This window comes from Gobius niger (assembly GCF_951799975.1).
Source record: "Gobius niger genome assembly, chromosome: 1".
Lineage (NCBI taxonomy): Eukaryota > Metazoa > Chordata > Actinopteri > Gobiiformes > Gobiidae > Gobius > Gobius niger.
The window spans coordinates 39,821,817-39,837,891 of record NC_136852.1 but is presented as its reverse complement, the minus strand read 5'-3'; the positions used below and the strand labels follow the sequence as shown (position 1 = coordinate 39,837,891).

General features: G+C 43.7%; 1 protein-coding gene and 1 long non-coding RNA gene across 3 annotated transcripts in view; both read left to right on the top strand.

Moving 5' to 3' along the window:
- Positions 1 to 11,787, top strand: part of znf608 (zinc finger protein 608) — a 44,567-nt gene extending 32,780 nt beyond the window's left edge. Inside the window, exons 6-10 of one of the 2 annotated variants that reach the window (XM_079567114.1) lie at positions 5,789 to 6,125; positions 7,471 to 7,619; positions 8,111 to 8,243; positions 10,646 to 10,702; positions 11,558 to 11,787. In XM_079567114.1, the coding sequence (XP_079423240.1) occupies positions 5,789 to 6,125; positions 7,471 to 7,619; positions 8,111 to 8,243; positions 10,646 to 10,702; positions 11,558 to 11,580 (699 nt within the window). In that variant the 3' untranslated portion in view covers positions 11,581 to 11,787. Of the gene's footprint in view, positions 1 to 5,788; positions 6,126 to 7,470; positions 7,620 to 8,110; positions 8,244 to 10,645; positions 10,703 to 11,553 lie in introns of both variants that reach the window. The other variant, XM_079567115.1, reaches the window with a different exon arrangement.
- A 3,837-nt stretch (positions 11,788 to 15,624) lies between these two features.
- Positions 15,625 to 16,021, top strand: LOC306969004. Its single transcript, XR_013793287.1, has 2 exons — positions 15,625 to 15,730; positions 15,848 to 16,021. It is a non-coding gene; the product is annotated as an uncharacterized lncRNA (long non-coding RNA).
- The last annotated feature ends 54 nt before the right edge of the window (positions 16,022 to 16,075 follow it).

Here is a 16,075-nt window from a genome sequence, read left to right as displayed (position 1 = left end):
ATTTTTGTCACTTTTTTGTTGAATTTTTGTCACTTTTTGTTGAATTTTTGTCACTTTTTGGTTGAAATTTTGTTGAATTTTTGTTGAATTTTTGTTGAATTTTTGGTTGAATTTTAGTCACTTTTTTGTTGAATTTTTATCATTTTTTGTTGAATTTTTGTCATTTTTTTGTTGAATTTTTGTTGATTTTTTGTTGAATTTTTGTCATTGTTTTTGTTGAATTTTTGTCACTTTTTTGTTGAATTTTTGTCATTTTTTTGTTGAATTTTTGTCACATTTTTGTTGAATTTTTGTCACTTTTTGGTTGAAATTTTGTCGCATTTTTGTTGAATTTTTGTCATTGTTTTTGTTGAATTTTTGTCACATTTTTGTTGAATTTTTGTCGCATTTTTGCCACATTTTTGTCACATGTTTGTTGCGTTTACATCCTTGTTTTCTTCTCATTTTTTGTGGCTGTTTTGGTGCTCTTTCCCCAAGAAGCTTTTTGATTAAGGTAAAGCCAAACTGGAGAAAATGGGATCCGTTCAGGTGGGAGTTAAGAGGTTAAAACAGATGACCTGCTATTCTGTAGGTTTCTCCTCAACTTTAGTATTTTACTGTTTTATTTATTTGTTCACTTGAGGCAATCCCTGACGTTGCTGTGTCTTTGGGCAAGGCACTTCCCCCACCTCGCCTATGTGTATGACTGTGGGGCGTGAGACAGTGAGTGGTCGGAGGGGCAGATGGAGTACTTCCTCCACCTTTGACTGCAAGCAAAACACAACACTCACTCATGCGCCACATTCATACACAGGCGAGGTGTGGGAAGTGCCTTGCCCAAGGACACGGCAACGTCCTGAGCAGAGACTCGATCTGACAGCTTTTCCGTCATAAATGACCCGCTGTACCTTCTGGGCCACAAGTTACCTCAAGTGAAACAAACAGGTCATCTGACATTTTAAAGAAAACTGCCCAAAAACAATGCAGGTCACTTTTCGGCGTTTTCATCTGGAAAAAGGTCCTTCACAAGCCTCGTTCAGATCTGTAATTAAAATATTAGGAGGGGGCATAGAGGGGGCGAATATTTTAACTTATAACTTATGCCTCAAGTTTATAATGTAGTTACGCTAACACGACCTGCCTGTCACTAGCGTTTGTTTTCATCACTATCACGTTATTAAAGAGGGGGTATTCTGCTTTTTTCAATCACATAGCACCGGTCTATATCACACTACAATGATGACCAAACCTTCTGTTGGTCTGTAAATGCAGTAAATTAGAATAACTGCCTTGTATAAAATGTCTCTCTCAAAATGGCTGTAGTGAATGTCTTGAAATAGGCCTCTGTCTCTTTAAGAACCTCTGAGCCTTTAGACACGCCCCCTCCACACGCTGTCTGTGGCATCAGTGGGGAGGGGGTTCTGCTGAGGAGCAGTGGTTGGTTACTCGGCTGGTGACGAAAGCTCGGAGGCGTCTCCAGGAGGTGGGGGCGTTCCTAGGAGGACTCAGGCAAACCTATCCCTAAAATGGCCGCCATCAGAGTTTTTACAGATTACTCAAAAATACGTGAATGTGCCAAGACAACACTTCAGGCATGTTTTTATTGAGGGAATGACGTAATAACATGATGTAAAGCTTGAAAAAGTCAATTTTGCATAATACCCCCGCTTTAAGATGAAGCATGCAGTTCTATCATCTCCCGGGTTAGAGTAGGTTAAAGGTGCGTCTCTCGAGGTGTGTGTTACAGTGGGTTGATTAAGTATCCGTACCCCTTTAACTTTTCAACATTTTGTCACACTATGGTCCACAAACATACATTTAGTTTAAATTTTACGTGAAAGACACACACTTTTTTTTTTTTATGAGTAAAATCTGAAAAGTGGGCTTTGTCAAAGTACCGCCCCCCCTTTCCTTTTAGTGCAAACACTTTCCTTCAAGTTGCCTGATGATTTCTGAATGATCACATGTTGACCCAATGACTAAATAGAGCAGGGGTAGGCAACGTCAGGCCCGGGGGCCAAATCCGGCCCTCCAGCACAGAACCTCTGGCCCCCAAGATGATTTTGAGAAATATTATTATGCAAATAAGAGATCAAATACCTCTTAAAGTAGTCTAAAAATGTGAGAAATAGTGTCAGTGTTTTAAAAATGTCCTGGCAGATGTAAAACGGGGATTCTAGACTCAAAAGTGGGTCGCGGAACCATTTTCAGTGGGTCGTGAGTCTTAAGGGAACTTTCCATCTGAAACTGCATGGGAACACGAACAGAGTTTGTTAGAATGTTTGTTATTGGGTTGTTATGATCATAATTGAAAAAAAGTTGTGTGGAAAATACAATATCTTATACGATATATGACAAATTACAGTTTTGTTTGGGGTGCAGATTGTCATCCTGGGGCAAAGTTGAGTCCCGAAGCCACTTAAGTACCACTGTAAAACATGTAAAACATTGGTGAGGTTCGGCCCCTGGTGTTTTGGCAAAGATGAAAATCGGCCCTCCACGACGCAAACTTGCCCACCCCTGAAATCGAGTATACCTGTGTGTAATCTAATGTCAGTTCAAATACAGCTGCTCTGTGATGGTCTCAGAGGTCTGTTAGAGACTATTGTGGAGCAAAGCATCATGAAGTCCAAGAACACACCAGGCAGGTCCGGGATGAAGTTATTGAGAAATATAAAGCTGGGTTAGGTTATAAAAAGATTTCCAAAGCTTTGAACATCTCTCAAAGTACAGTTAAATATGGCATCACTGCAAACCTACCAAGACCCGGTCGTCCTCCTAAACTTACTGACCGAACAGGGACGGCTTTTAATCTGCAGGGACAGGGAAGATGGTTCGAGTTGATGGGAACATGGATGGGACGAAATCATGTTCAGTCTGCAAAAGACTTGCAACTGGGGCGGAGGTTCTGGGGCAAGACAACGACCCTAAACATAAAGCCAGGGCAACAATGGAATGGTTGAAAACCAAAAAGATCTATATGTTAGAATGACCAAAGTCCAGACCTAAATACAATCGAGAATCTGTGGAAAGATCTGAAAACTGCGGTTCAAAAGCGCTCTTCATCTGATCTAACTGAGTTTGAGCTGTTTTGCAAAGAAGAATGGGTAAAAATGAACAGAGACATGCCCGAGCAGAACTCAGAGGGGTAGATACTTTTCCACACCCACTTTTCAGTTACATACATTTCACTTCACAGCTATGTGTCACTTAGTGTGTGTCTTTCACGTAACATTTTTATTAAATATATTTATGTGGTCCATAAAGTGGCAAAATCTCAAAAAGTTAAAGGGGTACGGATACTTTTTCAACCCACTGAAACAACAGCCATATTGAAACGTAACCAGATCGTCAGGCATGGTACGATTTATCCTGGCTGGAGACTGTCACCTTTTTCACCGTCCTTAGTCAATACTGAACTCTCTGTATTTCACCAACACTAGGGGGCGTAACAGTAAAACAGGGTTGCCAGGTCCACATTTATGCTGCAGAATTGTGTGGCCTTTTGAGCGTGTCTGCGGGTGAGAAAAACATTTTTTATGTCTTATTGTTCATTGTTCATTCATCTATTTTGGGATCGTTATTTTGAATGAAACCTCAAATGTAAGAAGTAGAAAGGTGTGTTGTTGGAGCAGCACCTCTGTCCACGAGTTTGGTGGCTGAGACCTGGCAACCCTGCAGTAAAACAATGTGATACAGTCATCTATTCAATAAAAGGACGAGATAATGAGACGCATGAGTCCAGTCCACACATGCGCCCCCTGCAGGACGATGTCGGAGTAAAGGTGGTCCTGCAGGGGGCGCAAGTGTGTCTTTGTAATAAATGAAAACATTCTAATTCAGTGGATTGTTGTTGATTTTGACGTGACTCGCATCACGCTGTTGCCTCCACGTTACGCCCCTGGTCACGAGTCCGTGTTCCTGTCGAGTTCGTGTTCCCGCGCTCTGATTGGCTGCCTGCTGCTGTGGTGCACTGTGATTGGCTGCTGCTGTCGTCATGCTCCATCCTCATCTCACCCAGAGCCAAGATGGCCACCGTGTGGCTCTGACGCGGGAGTTTCCTGAGGCCCCTAAAGAGAAACGCCACAGACCTGGCGTTGTTGGCAGGATCAAAGTAGAACCATTTTTATGGCCCAAAGGTAAATTATTTCTCACTGACAAATCTTTATCAGACATGTCTTCATTTAATGATGTACTTTTAAAACAGTGATGTGTTGGAAAATCTTCAAATGAACTGATCTGAGCTTCTTAAGTCTCTGAACTAAACGCTTGTATTAACCTGTTCCTCCCGGAGCCTTTTTAGGATGTGTTGCTCTCATTCCACAGGATTTTACGTTTTCACATCATTGTAAATGAAATACACTTTTTCGCTCAAACAGTTACTCACAGTTCTCAAGTAACATTTTCTCCAAGTACTTTTTACTTGTACTTGAGTAATTGGGTCACTACTTTTGCCTTGCACTTCAGTAAAATGATTTAAATTAACGTTACTCTTACTGGAGTAAATATTTTGCCGACTCTGCCCACCTCTGGTTGTAATATGTCGATCAAATCCTCAAAATGTCTTTGAATCCTCTTAAAGACATTTTAGTCCCAGTATCATCACTTTTCACCAGAGATTCTGGTCATTACTTTTTAAATTTGTCATTCGGGGCTAAAAATGCACGTGTCATTTTCACCACTTTCTTATTTGATCAGAGGATTTTGAGGGACATGATTCCCCGAGAGCAGGGGTTGGCAAGTTTGCGATGTGGAGGTACAATTTTTATCATTACCAAAACACCAAGGGCCGAACCTCACCATTGTGGCCCAAAGTAAAGAACCGCTGTCTGCAAATGCCAATGCATTACATTACATATGAGCAAGTGGGATGTTCTGACAGATTAAAACCTCAGCAAAATACAGCGGCTAGCAACAGTATGCTAATGCTAACGGCAGCATGCTGATGCTAACAGAAACTAATCAGGGCTGGGACAGACACTATGACACACACACAAAAAGATTAGTTTATCTTATAAAAATTAGGGTGAAAAGTCAAATATAATTAGAGAAAAAAAGTGGTAGAAAGTGGAAAATTGTGGATAGGAATTTGAGGAAAAAATAGGGAAATTAGAAGAAATAGTAAACAATAAATGGGGAAAAAAGTTAAAAAGAAATTGTGGGAAAGATGGAAAGTATTTTTTTCTCTTCAGAGCCATTATCTGTGAGCAACAGAAATTAAAGCAGTACTAAGTAACTCTTGCCCCTAGAGGCCATACGCGCAACTGCAGGTGTAGTAGCAAGTTGCATTTTTAAATTTATTTTCTCATTAATTGTCCGTGAGAGTAAATACTACGCTGACAGAAAAGACAAAGAGGGATATTGTTCATCCAATTACACACTGGAGATCATTTTTTTCACTCAAACTTGGCTGTAAATACTGTTTAAGTGGTGCTAGTCCACAGTTAGCATTGTCCTGTTGGCCTGTTAGCTTCTTCTTTGTGATTCCATTAGTGTGTATTTGGCGAAGAGACACCAGGGAAAGATGAAAGACCCCCCAGTCATCCCATTAACACTTGTATTACCCCCAGAGGGACTATGGGAAGGATTTATTGAGGTAAGCAAGTTACTTGGTACTGCTTTAAGATGATTGCAGCACATTTTTGCATATTTCTGATGGTTTCATCATTGTTATCGAAAAAGTCCGCAAGAAAATTGAGATATTCACATTTGCCTCAACATGGGCCACTGCGTGAAAAAGCGATGTTCTCACCTGCAGCGTCTCTTAAATGGCTCCGAGCTCAGGAAAAACTGTGTCCGCCTTTGTCAGGCCTCCGACAGCGGCTCGTGGAATCACCGCTACGTCCACGGCAAATATGAGGAGGAGGATGAGGAAGAGGAGGAGGAGGAGGAGGAGGAAGCAGGGGGCGCCGTGGAGAGAGACAAGCCCACGCCGGGGGACGAGGAGGATGAGCAGCAGGGGGCGCTGTGTGAGGAGAGCCAGAGCGCCAGAGCTGCGGTTTCTCCGCCGTCGCCACAGCCCTACGCCCAGTACCACCACCACCACCACCCGCCCACGTACCCGCCCCACTACCTCCCCAGCCTGAGTGAGCCGTCGGCGGGCAGCTACAGAGGCCTGTCCCCCACGCTGGTGCACTCCTACCCAGGTCAGAACACAGAGTCTCGAGCTTACACTAAAGGGCCTTTCCCCTTTCACCCTCCCCCCTGATGCTCAGTTTGCTGATCAGCTCCTTCACAGGGGAGCAGTCCCACGAGAAAAACGCTCCAAACAACCTCAGTCCTGCCTTTATTTAGGAGCACAAGTGTTTATTTCATATAGACATTTATGAATGAAAAAGAAAGCAGCAATGAGACCTGATTTTATTGGGAGCTGAAAAGGCCTCACTGTGAGTTTGAAGAAGTTAAAATATACCATCTAAATACAATTCTTTTTCATTTAAAAGTATGATCAGTCGAACCTGTGATTTTTGCAGGATTATGGGCTGTGCAGTCCGTGGGTGCGAGGGAGAGCACGTCTGAAAGTCACAGCTCTCATTTCTCTGATGAGTGAACCTCTGAAGGTGCCCTCACTGAGGCCTGAGTGGAAGGCTGTAGGGCAGAGGCAGAGGCGTAGCTTTACATAAGACAAGGCAGGCGGCTGCCGAGGGCCCCCAACAGTCAAGGGCCCCCATGAACCAACCTGTTACTCTGAAGCCGGCAGTGAACACTTCATATACACAGTGTTCCAAATTATTTTGATGGTGCAGTTACATCATCTGTCCACCAATGCTCTGTGGCGCTGTTTATCCCCTGCTGCTGCTTTAGTGAGTCATGGTTCCCTAATGTTAAATTATAATGAGCAGAGGACAGACTTTTTACTCACAGCTCCACCAGATTATATTTCTAACCAGTTCATTGTAACACTTAATGACCTAAAGAGCCTCAGCCTTCTGTTCTGGGGAAAACTTGTGCAGCAAACTGCATTATGGGAGTCGTCAGGTGACCCGCTCCTGTCCAAATGACGCCCTCTCCCCCAGTGCGCAGTATACTGAGTGGCCACCAGAGGGCCCCCTACCGACATTCTTGCTTGGGGCCCCTTGGTACCCTTGCTACGCCACGGGGCAGGAGTCACCATCTGGTGGACCTGGGTCCAGATCTGGACCTCCAGAGGCTTTAGTCCGAACCCCAAAGCCTTTTCATCTCCTCAATATGCTTAATTCCTAAGGCTGAATAAAAAATGATCCAATTTGAATAACATTGAAACAAAATGGCAAAATGATTGATTCATTGATAAGCTCTGCTGTGTAAATACACAACCTGTACTTTTGTTTTAACATTGGCTGGCTGTGAACAAGTTAGTCTAAAATATGTTGCACGGTTTTGAAAACAAAAGCAGATTATTATTTTATTTTTTTAAGAGAATGACAGAATAGGGACAAACACCACCTGAGTCGTGTCAACGTTGTAGGCAGAAATAACCCAAGTCCCGTCTGTGGTTTTGCTGCGCCGCAGGTTTCCATTACCCTCTGTACGGGAAGACGGCGGGCCGAGAGGAGCAGGAGGCCGCGGTGACCAGAGGGGGCGCCGTCAGCAGTAAACACTCTGACACAGGCTTAGAGCTGCTGCCGCCGAGCCACCAGTACCACGGGAAGAGTCCGGCAGTAAGTGACACAACATCCCCCACACGCTGCACTGAGTACTACTGTAAAGGAACAGGCCACCCTTTTTTCACACTAAGATGTGTTCTTACCTGAGCTTAGACGAGTTGATGTGTACCTGTCTGGTCTTTGTGCATGCGCTCAGTCAAGCACAACAACCTAAGATGTTGTTAGCATTTAGGCTCTCCCAATGTATTCCTATATAGCTCCAACTTCACCCCCGTGGTAGCTTCCAACTTCACGGGGGTAAAGTTGGAAGCTACCACACTCTTCCACGGTCATGGGTAAAGACCAGACAGGTACACATCAACTCGTCTAAGCTCAGGTAAGAACATATCTCAGAATGGAAAAACGGTGGCCTATTCCTTTAAGTCAGTTTTGAGGCATTTCACTGGCCTATAGGCTGTAAGCTCCATTGGAGAAGCATTTAGATTTGGGTAAAGCTGAAATGGAGGAAATGTGCTGGGTTAAGAGTGGCGTGTTTGTGTTTTCAGCCTGGGGAGAAGGGCTCTCCTGAAGCGGACTCAGACAGGACCCACGTGTCGTTCGGGCGTCACCTCCACAGTCTCCACCCTCCCGCGGGGCTGGGCTACGGCCTGGCGCCCCCTCAGTACGAGCTGTACCAAGGTGAGGCCTGTGACCTCCTCCAGACCATATATCGCCCAATATTAGTGTATCATGATAGAAAGTGGTGCAATATCTCACAGAATCTTTAAAGTCTACGTCTGACTGATATGACACATTTTATACAAACCCAGCTTCAAAGACCACACGGGGCTAAAAATGTGCAAAAACTACATTTTAGTTCTTACACTGCGTTCCAAATTATTTTGCAAATGACATTTTTCTCTGATTTTATAAACTGTCAACTCAAATGACAATCAGCATAATTTTCAAGTCTGTAACTGGTAGAGGGTTATTTAAATGTGGTTGAAAAAAAAAGGGGTCGACCAGCTCTCGCCCCATGATTCTGGCCCAAAACATGACTCCGCCCCCTCTTTACTGATGTCACAGCCTTGTTGGGACGTGGTGGCCATTCACCAACCATCCACTACTGCATCCATCTGACCATCCAGGGTCACACGGCCTCATCAGTGAACAAGACTGTTTGAAAATGAGTCCTCATTAGAGTGCTGCAACCCGTCCGACGTCCGACGGGACCCGTCGGAACCCGACGGGCTCGGTCGGACTCGGACAAATATTTAGAACTTATTTTCGGGCTCGGGTCGGACTCGGACACATCAGCACGATAATAAAAAATGAAAATAAAATGGGTCTGTTTCATTTCATGCATAGCAAGCGTTCATTTGTCAAAAACTAAATAAATAAATAAATAGAAGATGCGGCATTTAAACCCGCTTATGCACTGCGCAGTGCACACGCAGTAATGCTTTTAAGAAGTTGTGAACTGCTGTGACAAAGAAACACGTGTAGTGACGGCACAGGTAAAACTGTTGCTCCGCGTACGTGCGTGCGTGCGTGTGGCCGTGCGTGCTCCGCTCATCTGTGTTGACGTTCCGAATGCCTTTTGATGGATAAAATCTGACTTTTTCCACACAAACAATATCGTATCCTACTGTGTCATTAGGCTTATGGAAATATTGTGATTTTAAATGTGTCGGGCTCGATCGGACTCGGACACAAATATCTTAATGCCTGTCGGGCTCGGTTCGGATTTGATCACTGCTCTGTCGGACGAGGGCCGGGCTCGGACAGAAAAAATCAGCCCGATCCGCACTCTAGTCCTCATGTATTTCTGAGCCACTGCAGCTGTTTTTGTTCATGAGCTTCAATGAACAGTTTAGGGGAGGCCCGGATAGAAGGTTTATGCACAACTGCAGCCTCTGGAGGCTCCTACACCTTGATGTTTGGGAGACTCCAGAGGCACCAGCAGCTTCAAATACCTGTCTGCTGCTTTGTAGCTGCTGTTCTCTTAATCTGATGAAACCGTCCATCCACAAATCTCTCATCAGTTCGATGATTACGCTTAATCTTTCATGAAATATCGAAGGCATTCAACTATTTCACACTTTTCATCGGCAGAGAGACCCTTTTTCTTTCCCATGTTGCTTGAAAATGATGATCTGCATAATAAAGTGGAACATCCTTTTTCAGTAGTTTTTCTCTTAACTGGGCTTAACCTGAAAACGAATCATCCCAGGTCTCTGAGATTAATGTCAGTGATTCAAAGAGCTCTGAGACACAATACCATCCATGAGTTTCACTGAAAATCTTTTTTTTGTACCTCTTTGACACTGAAATACAATTTGCTTAACAATATGGATGTTAAGCGGTGTGTATATTTCCATTTTAGCCTTGTTTTGGAGCTGATTCATTGTTTCTTGAGTCTTGTTTTGACGCAGGCTCCAAGCACAGAATGTTTACAACATGATGCTAACCTCTCTTTCCTGTCCTTCTTATGTCCTGTTCACTATAATGGGATTTGGCTGATTTGACCTTCAGCTTCAGAGACTCTTTGTCACATCTTCACAGAAATATGACATTTACTCTTTTCCTTTTGAAAATGGTGTGTTTTCTGTCCACGCGTTGGCACAGAGCTGTTCTTTTAAAGCCTTGATAATATTTTTTCCCCAGAAAATTCTATGGCTATTTTGACCATAGAAATAAAAAGGACAGGCGGCGTTCGATCCTAACGTGTGCAGACAGTTAGCATGTCGGCTAGTCTGGGAGACTTTTCAGTGTCCGTTAGCATTAGCCTTCTCAGTGTATTTTTCTTATAGCCGTTAGCAAAGCTAGTTCCTAAAACTCTAGGTTAGACACCACGCTCATTGATGTGGCAAACGTGGCGGCCATCTTGTGACTGGGCTGCAAGGCTATCCCCTATGCCAAAACAATCCGAGCACAGAGCCGATTTGCTGGAAGTCGCACTTGTGTTTCACTTGAATGGAACATACTGGGTTGAAACAGCTCAGTAACATCCATATCACATGTTTGTTTGTTTTTTTAAATGGTGCAGCCCTTTTCCAGATGCTCCTGCAAATATAACCCATTGTACATGTCGTTGTCAGGCCTGAGCTCGCGGTCTCTGGCTTCAGCTCCGCTGGGTCCTGGACTCTCCAACACCGGTGAGTCTGTTCACTCTGTGTCCGCAGGGCTTTGCAAAGTTATTAATCTAACACCTGAAATGTCATTGAAAAGCATCAAACTGGATCCAAACTGGTATTAAAGTTACATCTGTGGGAAAATGATGACATTGCGACAACTCTTTTACTGCATAATTTTGTCAAAATCGTGATCGAAAACACATTCAGCTCAGCAGCAAAATTTCCCGTTGTGTCCAATTTGTGTTTACATATCATTCCTCATTTTGATTTAATGCTTGTTGTTCTTGTGGCTTTAAAAATGAAGTGTTAAGACATAAAAAATTCACTTGCTGCTGCCGGTAAACGCCTCGGAAATGTCATGTGATTTACAGTGGGAACCAGATGTTTACATACAGTTTATAAAAGATACATTTGCTTTTTTTCTCAGTGTCTGTCATGAAACCAGAATCAACTTTTACTTTTTTAGGTCATTTAGAATTTTTTTTTAATTATTTGAGGCTTGTCTCTGTGCTGTTTGGCATATAGTAAGTGGATACTTTGTGGCATTTGTGAAGTAATGTCTTTCTTCTGGCGATTTGACCATGTAAACTTTTGATCAGGGTCATTTTGGTAGTTTCTTTTTTCATTACGATTTAAAAGGAGCAAACTCAGTTGTTGACCTTAAATTTTCACGGTGTGTAAGCCTTTGAGTTTGGAAGGAAATCCAATACGTTTGACCCAAGTTATACAGTTTAAAGGCAATGCTACCAAATATTAATGAAATGTATGTTAACATCTGGTTCCCACTCTCATATTTATCCCTTTTTCCCCCTATTTCCTTGCGGTGCCTCGCGTTAAGCAGTGGCTCAAAACCTGTTTCTGTTTTCTCTCAGACAGCGAAGGGAAGAAGTGAACGCTGAACTCTCCTGACGCCGGCTGCACGTATGGACTCCGCTCTGTGGGTCGTTCGCGGCTGCATCCACAAAGAGCTTCTCCTCGTTTTCTGCAGGTCTCCTCCGACCGGACGCCCCACTGGCCCCGCCCTGACTCTCAGCGCTCACAGTTAAAGTGCATATGACCCGACTTTCCTCTGTTCTGCCGTGAACAAATGAGTGTTACTTTAGGGAAGTGGATGTTTAACCTCTTCACCCCCACCTGAACCCAGCACACATTTTTGTCCAGTTTCGCATCTTAAAGTTTCTTGAAAAAGTGAGACGAAGACGAGGATATGAATGCAACAAAACAGAGACAAAAAAGCCACAACATAACAGAAAAGTGATGAGGAAAATGTGATGAAAACATGCGGCAACAACGCAAGGAAAAAGATCTGTTTAGATGACTTTTGTTGGTCTTAGCTTTCAAATGAGGCATTACTCTGGCCTGTAGGCGAGAAGCCTTTAGATTTGGGTAAAGCCGAACTGAAGAAAATGTGCTCGGTTAAAGATGGGGTTTAGAGGAATGGAGAAAAGTTGGGAAAAAGTTTTATAAGTCGGACAAAAAAAGACAAAAATGACAATTTGACGATACTTAGTTTTCGATACCGATACCTGAACGATACCCGTACTGAAATATTAGTCGTCTAGAACTAGAGAACAGAAGAGTAATGTGTGGAAGATCTGCACATTTACAATATCGGGTTAATCTACTTTGAATGCCTTTAAATGCGTCGCGGAAACGCCGAATACGGAAGTGAAATTGTATTTTTAAAACAAGGAAAAGTCGTGTCATATGCACTTTAAACCCCCTTTCTACTGGCACCAGCCGCTCCACCAGCGGGCCCTCGCCACGGGGACTAACCTGGGTGGGAGCACCTCTACCCGGGTCCCGGACTTGGACTTAAAGGACGGGTCATAACCTCCGGGCCGGGTCTAGACTTGTGGGACATTAGAGACTTGGGAGCTGCTCCTGAGACGGACATGTACAGACCTTTCTATCGCCGCATTGTCGTATAAAGTGATGAATGTACCTCTCGTTTATGAACACTGAGTGTCAGGGGGCGGGGTCAGCTTCAGGGGGGCGGGGCTGTGGCTCCTCCCTCTCCTTCAGCTTCAGGAGACCACGCCCCAAACCTAACCTTCTGTTCACGTTGAGACACTCTGCTGCTGCGAAAGACAAGGGCTGGGTACCGTTACATTTTAAGATACCAGGACTTTATCGATATTTGGTTTCCGATAACGATGCTTTAACAATACTTTTTCCGATACCTATACTGAAATATTTGTCGTCTAGAACCAGAAAACAGAAGAATAATGTGTGGAAGTGTATAACCTTTTGTAAACTCCAGTATCCTTAAGGTTAGGGTTAGGGTCAGGTAAACGGATAGTTCGGTTAGTTTATTTACTTTATTTTTATTTTATACGGAATTTGTACAACAACAAAAAAATCCGAATACAAGCTGATAAAGGCATGCGTACGATGTCTGGTTGTTTATAAACGCTTGTATAGATATAAAATTAATTAACCTCTTAACCTCCACCTGATTTGTTTAAACTAGCGTTGTTTTCTTGTGGTGACGTCATGGTTGGAGCTCCACTTATCATTGGCTGCCGATGTCGGCAACTGGCCAATCAGGGAGTGGCAGGCCTTTCCCATCCTATGAAAAAAAATCGCTCCCCGCCCCCAACCAAAAAAAGTCTGCACTTCCCGTCCTGACAGTGCCTCTCAAATTGTGAGACATAGTGACTAAAAAGGAAAAATAGTGTACAATTCTTTTTGGAAAAAAATAAGGGGCAAAAAAAGGGCATAAATTGGGCAAAAATCATTTATTTGAGTTGAAACAACCAAGTCACTTTCTTTTAATCCTGTCCCTGGACCAACAGCATCAAAACTGGTCGGTACTTGGATGGGAGACATTTTGGGAACACCAGGAAGCCTGGCAAGTGTAATGTGTGAGTGAGTGGTGGTCGGAGGGGCCGCTGGCGCAGACTGGTGGCCTCGCGTCCGTCAGTCTACCCCAGGGCAGCGGTGGCTACAATAGTAGTTTACTACCATTGAGCATGGAGTGAATGAATAATGCAATGTAAAGCGTCTTTGAGTGTCCAGAAAAGCGCTATATAAAACCAATGCATTATTATTATTATAACTTAGGGTGTATTCAGACCGGATAAGTCCTTTGGTCCGCTTGTTTGGTCTGAACCAAAAGCAGACCTATTTTTTGTTTGTTTGGTGCGGTTCGCATTCAGACTGTACTTTTTGCAAGTGAACTATATTATGTTTCGGGTCAACAGTGGTTTGTATTCACACCTGAAGCGAACCGCACCAGAGTCTGTTTGGAAGCGGACCGAGATCTCCTGAAAAAGCGGGTCTCGGGATTCGTTTGTTGTATTCACACCTGCATAAAACCTAAACTTTGTATTTTCTGACACCAGACTGGTATCGTTTGACAGTACCCAGCCCTACTAAAGACGGAATCAAAATAACAGATCTGTCTTTTGTCTTGAACGCTGTCCCTCTGCGGTGCACACAGCCTCCGACTGCCGCCCCCTGCTGGCGTATCCGAGTAACCCTTTGTAGTTTTGTCGTCGTTGCTGTCGGCGACGCGGTGTAAATATCTCTGTACAGAACCGCAGTGTTTCCCGTTCGGAGGAGACTGTGGCGGCTCCTTGGTCGGGTTTTCACATTCGTTACCGTCGACTTCTTCAAACTGACACATGAAATCAAACCGTCTTCTATTCAAGCCCCATTCGCACTGGAATCCGCCGTGTCGGGGATTTGGAAGGTCAATATATTCCTCATTTTTACCTTCAGGGTGATTCTGCAAACTCTGATTCTGTGATTCTGTTTGAATCGACACGTGGGAGTTTGTAGCGTTTTTAACCTGCGTAGAGAAGTCTAATGAAGGCAACTCGGATTCAAAACGTACTGAACCATCCATTTCCACGACAATTTAAAGCTGTATTAAAAACCCTCCTGGATCGCTATGGTCCTTTCTGACCCCATGAACTATGTTTATTTCAATTGAGAATAGCATCGGAACCGCTCCTCATTTTGAGTGCAAGCTTGTCCTTCTAGCCCAGAAAATCCCCCCAAAATGACTCAACCAACAACTCGGGACCCCCTTCTGTAAAATGTAATAAGCATTTATAATCATTTAAAATCTGGTTAATGATAGAGACTGCATTTTGATAGTTGGCTTATTTTCTCTAAAATATGTGCCCAGTCACAGGAATCGGTTCTGGAGCATTTTGAGCTTTTAACAGCTTGTTAAAGTGTGGTCTCCAAGCTTTCCAACAATGGAAATCTGATCATATTTGGACACGTAGCGGCAAGTTGAATTTAACAAGTCTAACAAGCCCAAAGGGCAGAAAAAGGGCAGTTCTCACCTCTCTCTGCTGCTCGAGTGACAATAGGGCTCATTTACATCTCATTTAGTTAAGCAATACCCGCTCCCCCTGTAAAACTGTAGAACACGGGGGAGAAAAGGGAAAAAAAAAGAAAAATGTGCCATCAAAGAAAAAAAAAGGTTTGCAAACAGGTAATATTTAATATTTAATCTCTTGCATAAATCCACTTCCCATAGGGCCTACCTCTACAGCAACTAGCAACACAACGACAACTAGCAACATTATCCCAACACACACACGTGACCATAGAAATGTTGTCCCCCGGTGGTCCTGACCTCCACTTTGGGAACCACTGCTCTATCTCTCCGGGGAACAGAGCGTGGCAAAAAACTACCCCCCCCCCCCCCAGATATAAACAGATTGTGCGCACGTTTCTTTGACCCCACTTCCAAACAAAGACTTCTTTCCATGTTGGCAGCCATGTTGTTTACCGTCAAAGGCCAACCCGTTTGAGAAGCGTCTGAGCTCAGCTGATGGAGGGGCACGTGATCAGTGGGGCGCCACTTTTCCACAGGAAATGACCCCACCTCCGCAGGACAACGCTTAAACTAACCCAAACTAACCCTGAACCTAACCCTAAGGAGTTTACTAAAGGCGTTTTAGATTCATTTAAATAAATGTTGTGGGTTAAAAAGCGGAGGTGACGGCACTTCCTGAGGTTTGGAGCTTTACTGATCACGTGACTCTCCATCGGCTGCGTTTAGACCCTCTGGGCCTGATTGGCTGAGTGTGTCATTACGCACAACAAAGTGTCCTGCCACTCCAGGACACATAACAAAATGGAGCTTTGTGTGCGATCTCTACCATTACAAAGACTATGAAACCTTCAAAGAAACACTGAAAGAAAGAAGCGAAGGCAAACAAACAAACCCAGGCATAAGATCATCAGCACTCGCAACACAAAGGAATAAAACGATTGCCATCATCATTCAGTGTTCTTATGCACCCGTCATTTCTGGAGAAAGAAAAAAAATGAGTGAATTATTGACTTTTCTGATCCCGTGCGAATGGGGCTGTACAGTAATTACATCTTTTAACGCAATGCCAAAAGACAAATGCATTAGGAAAGGTT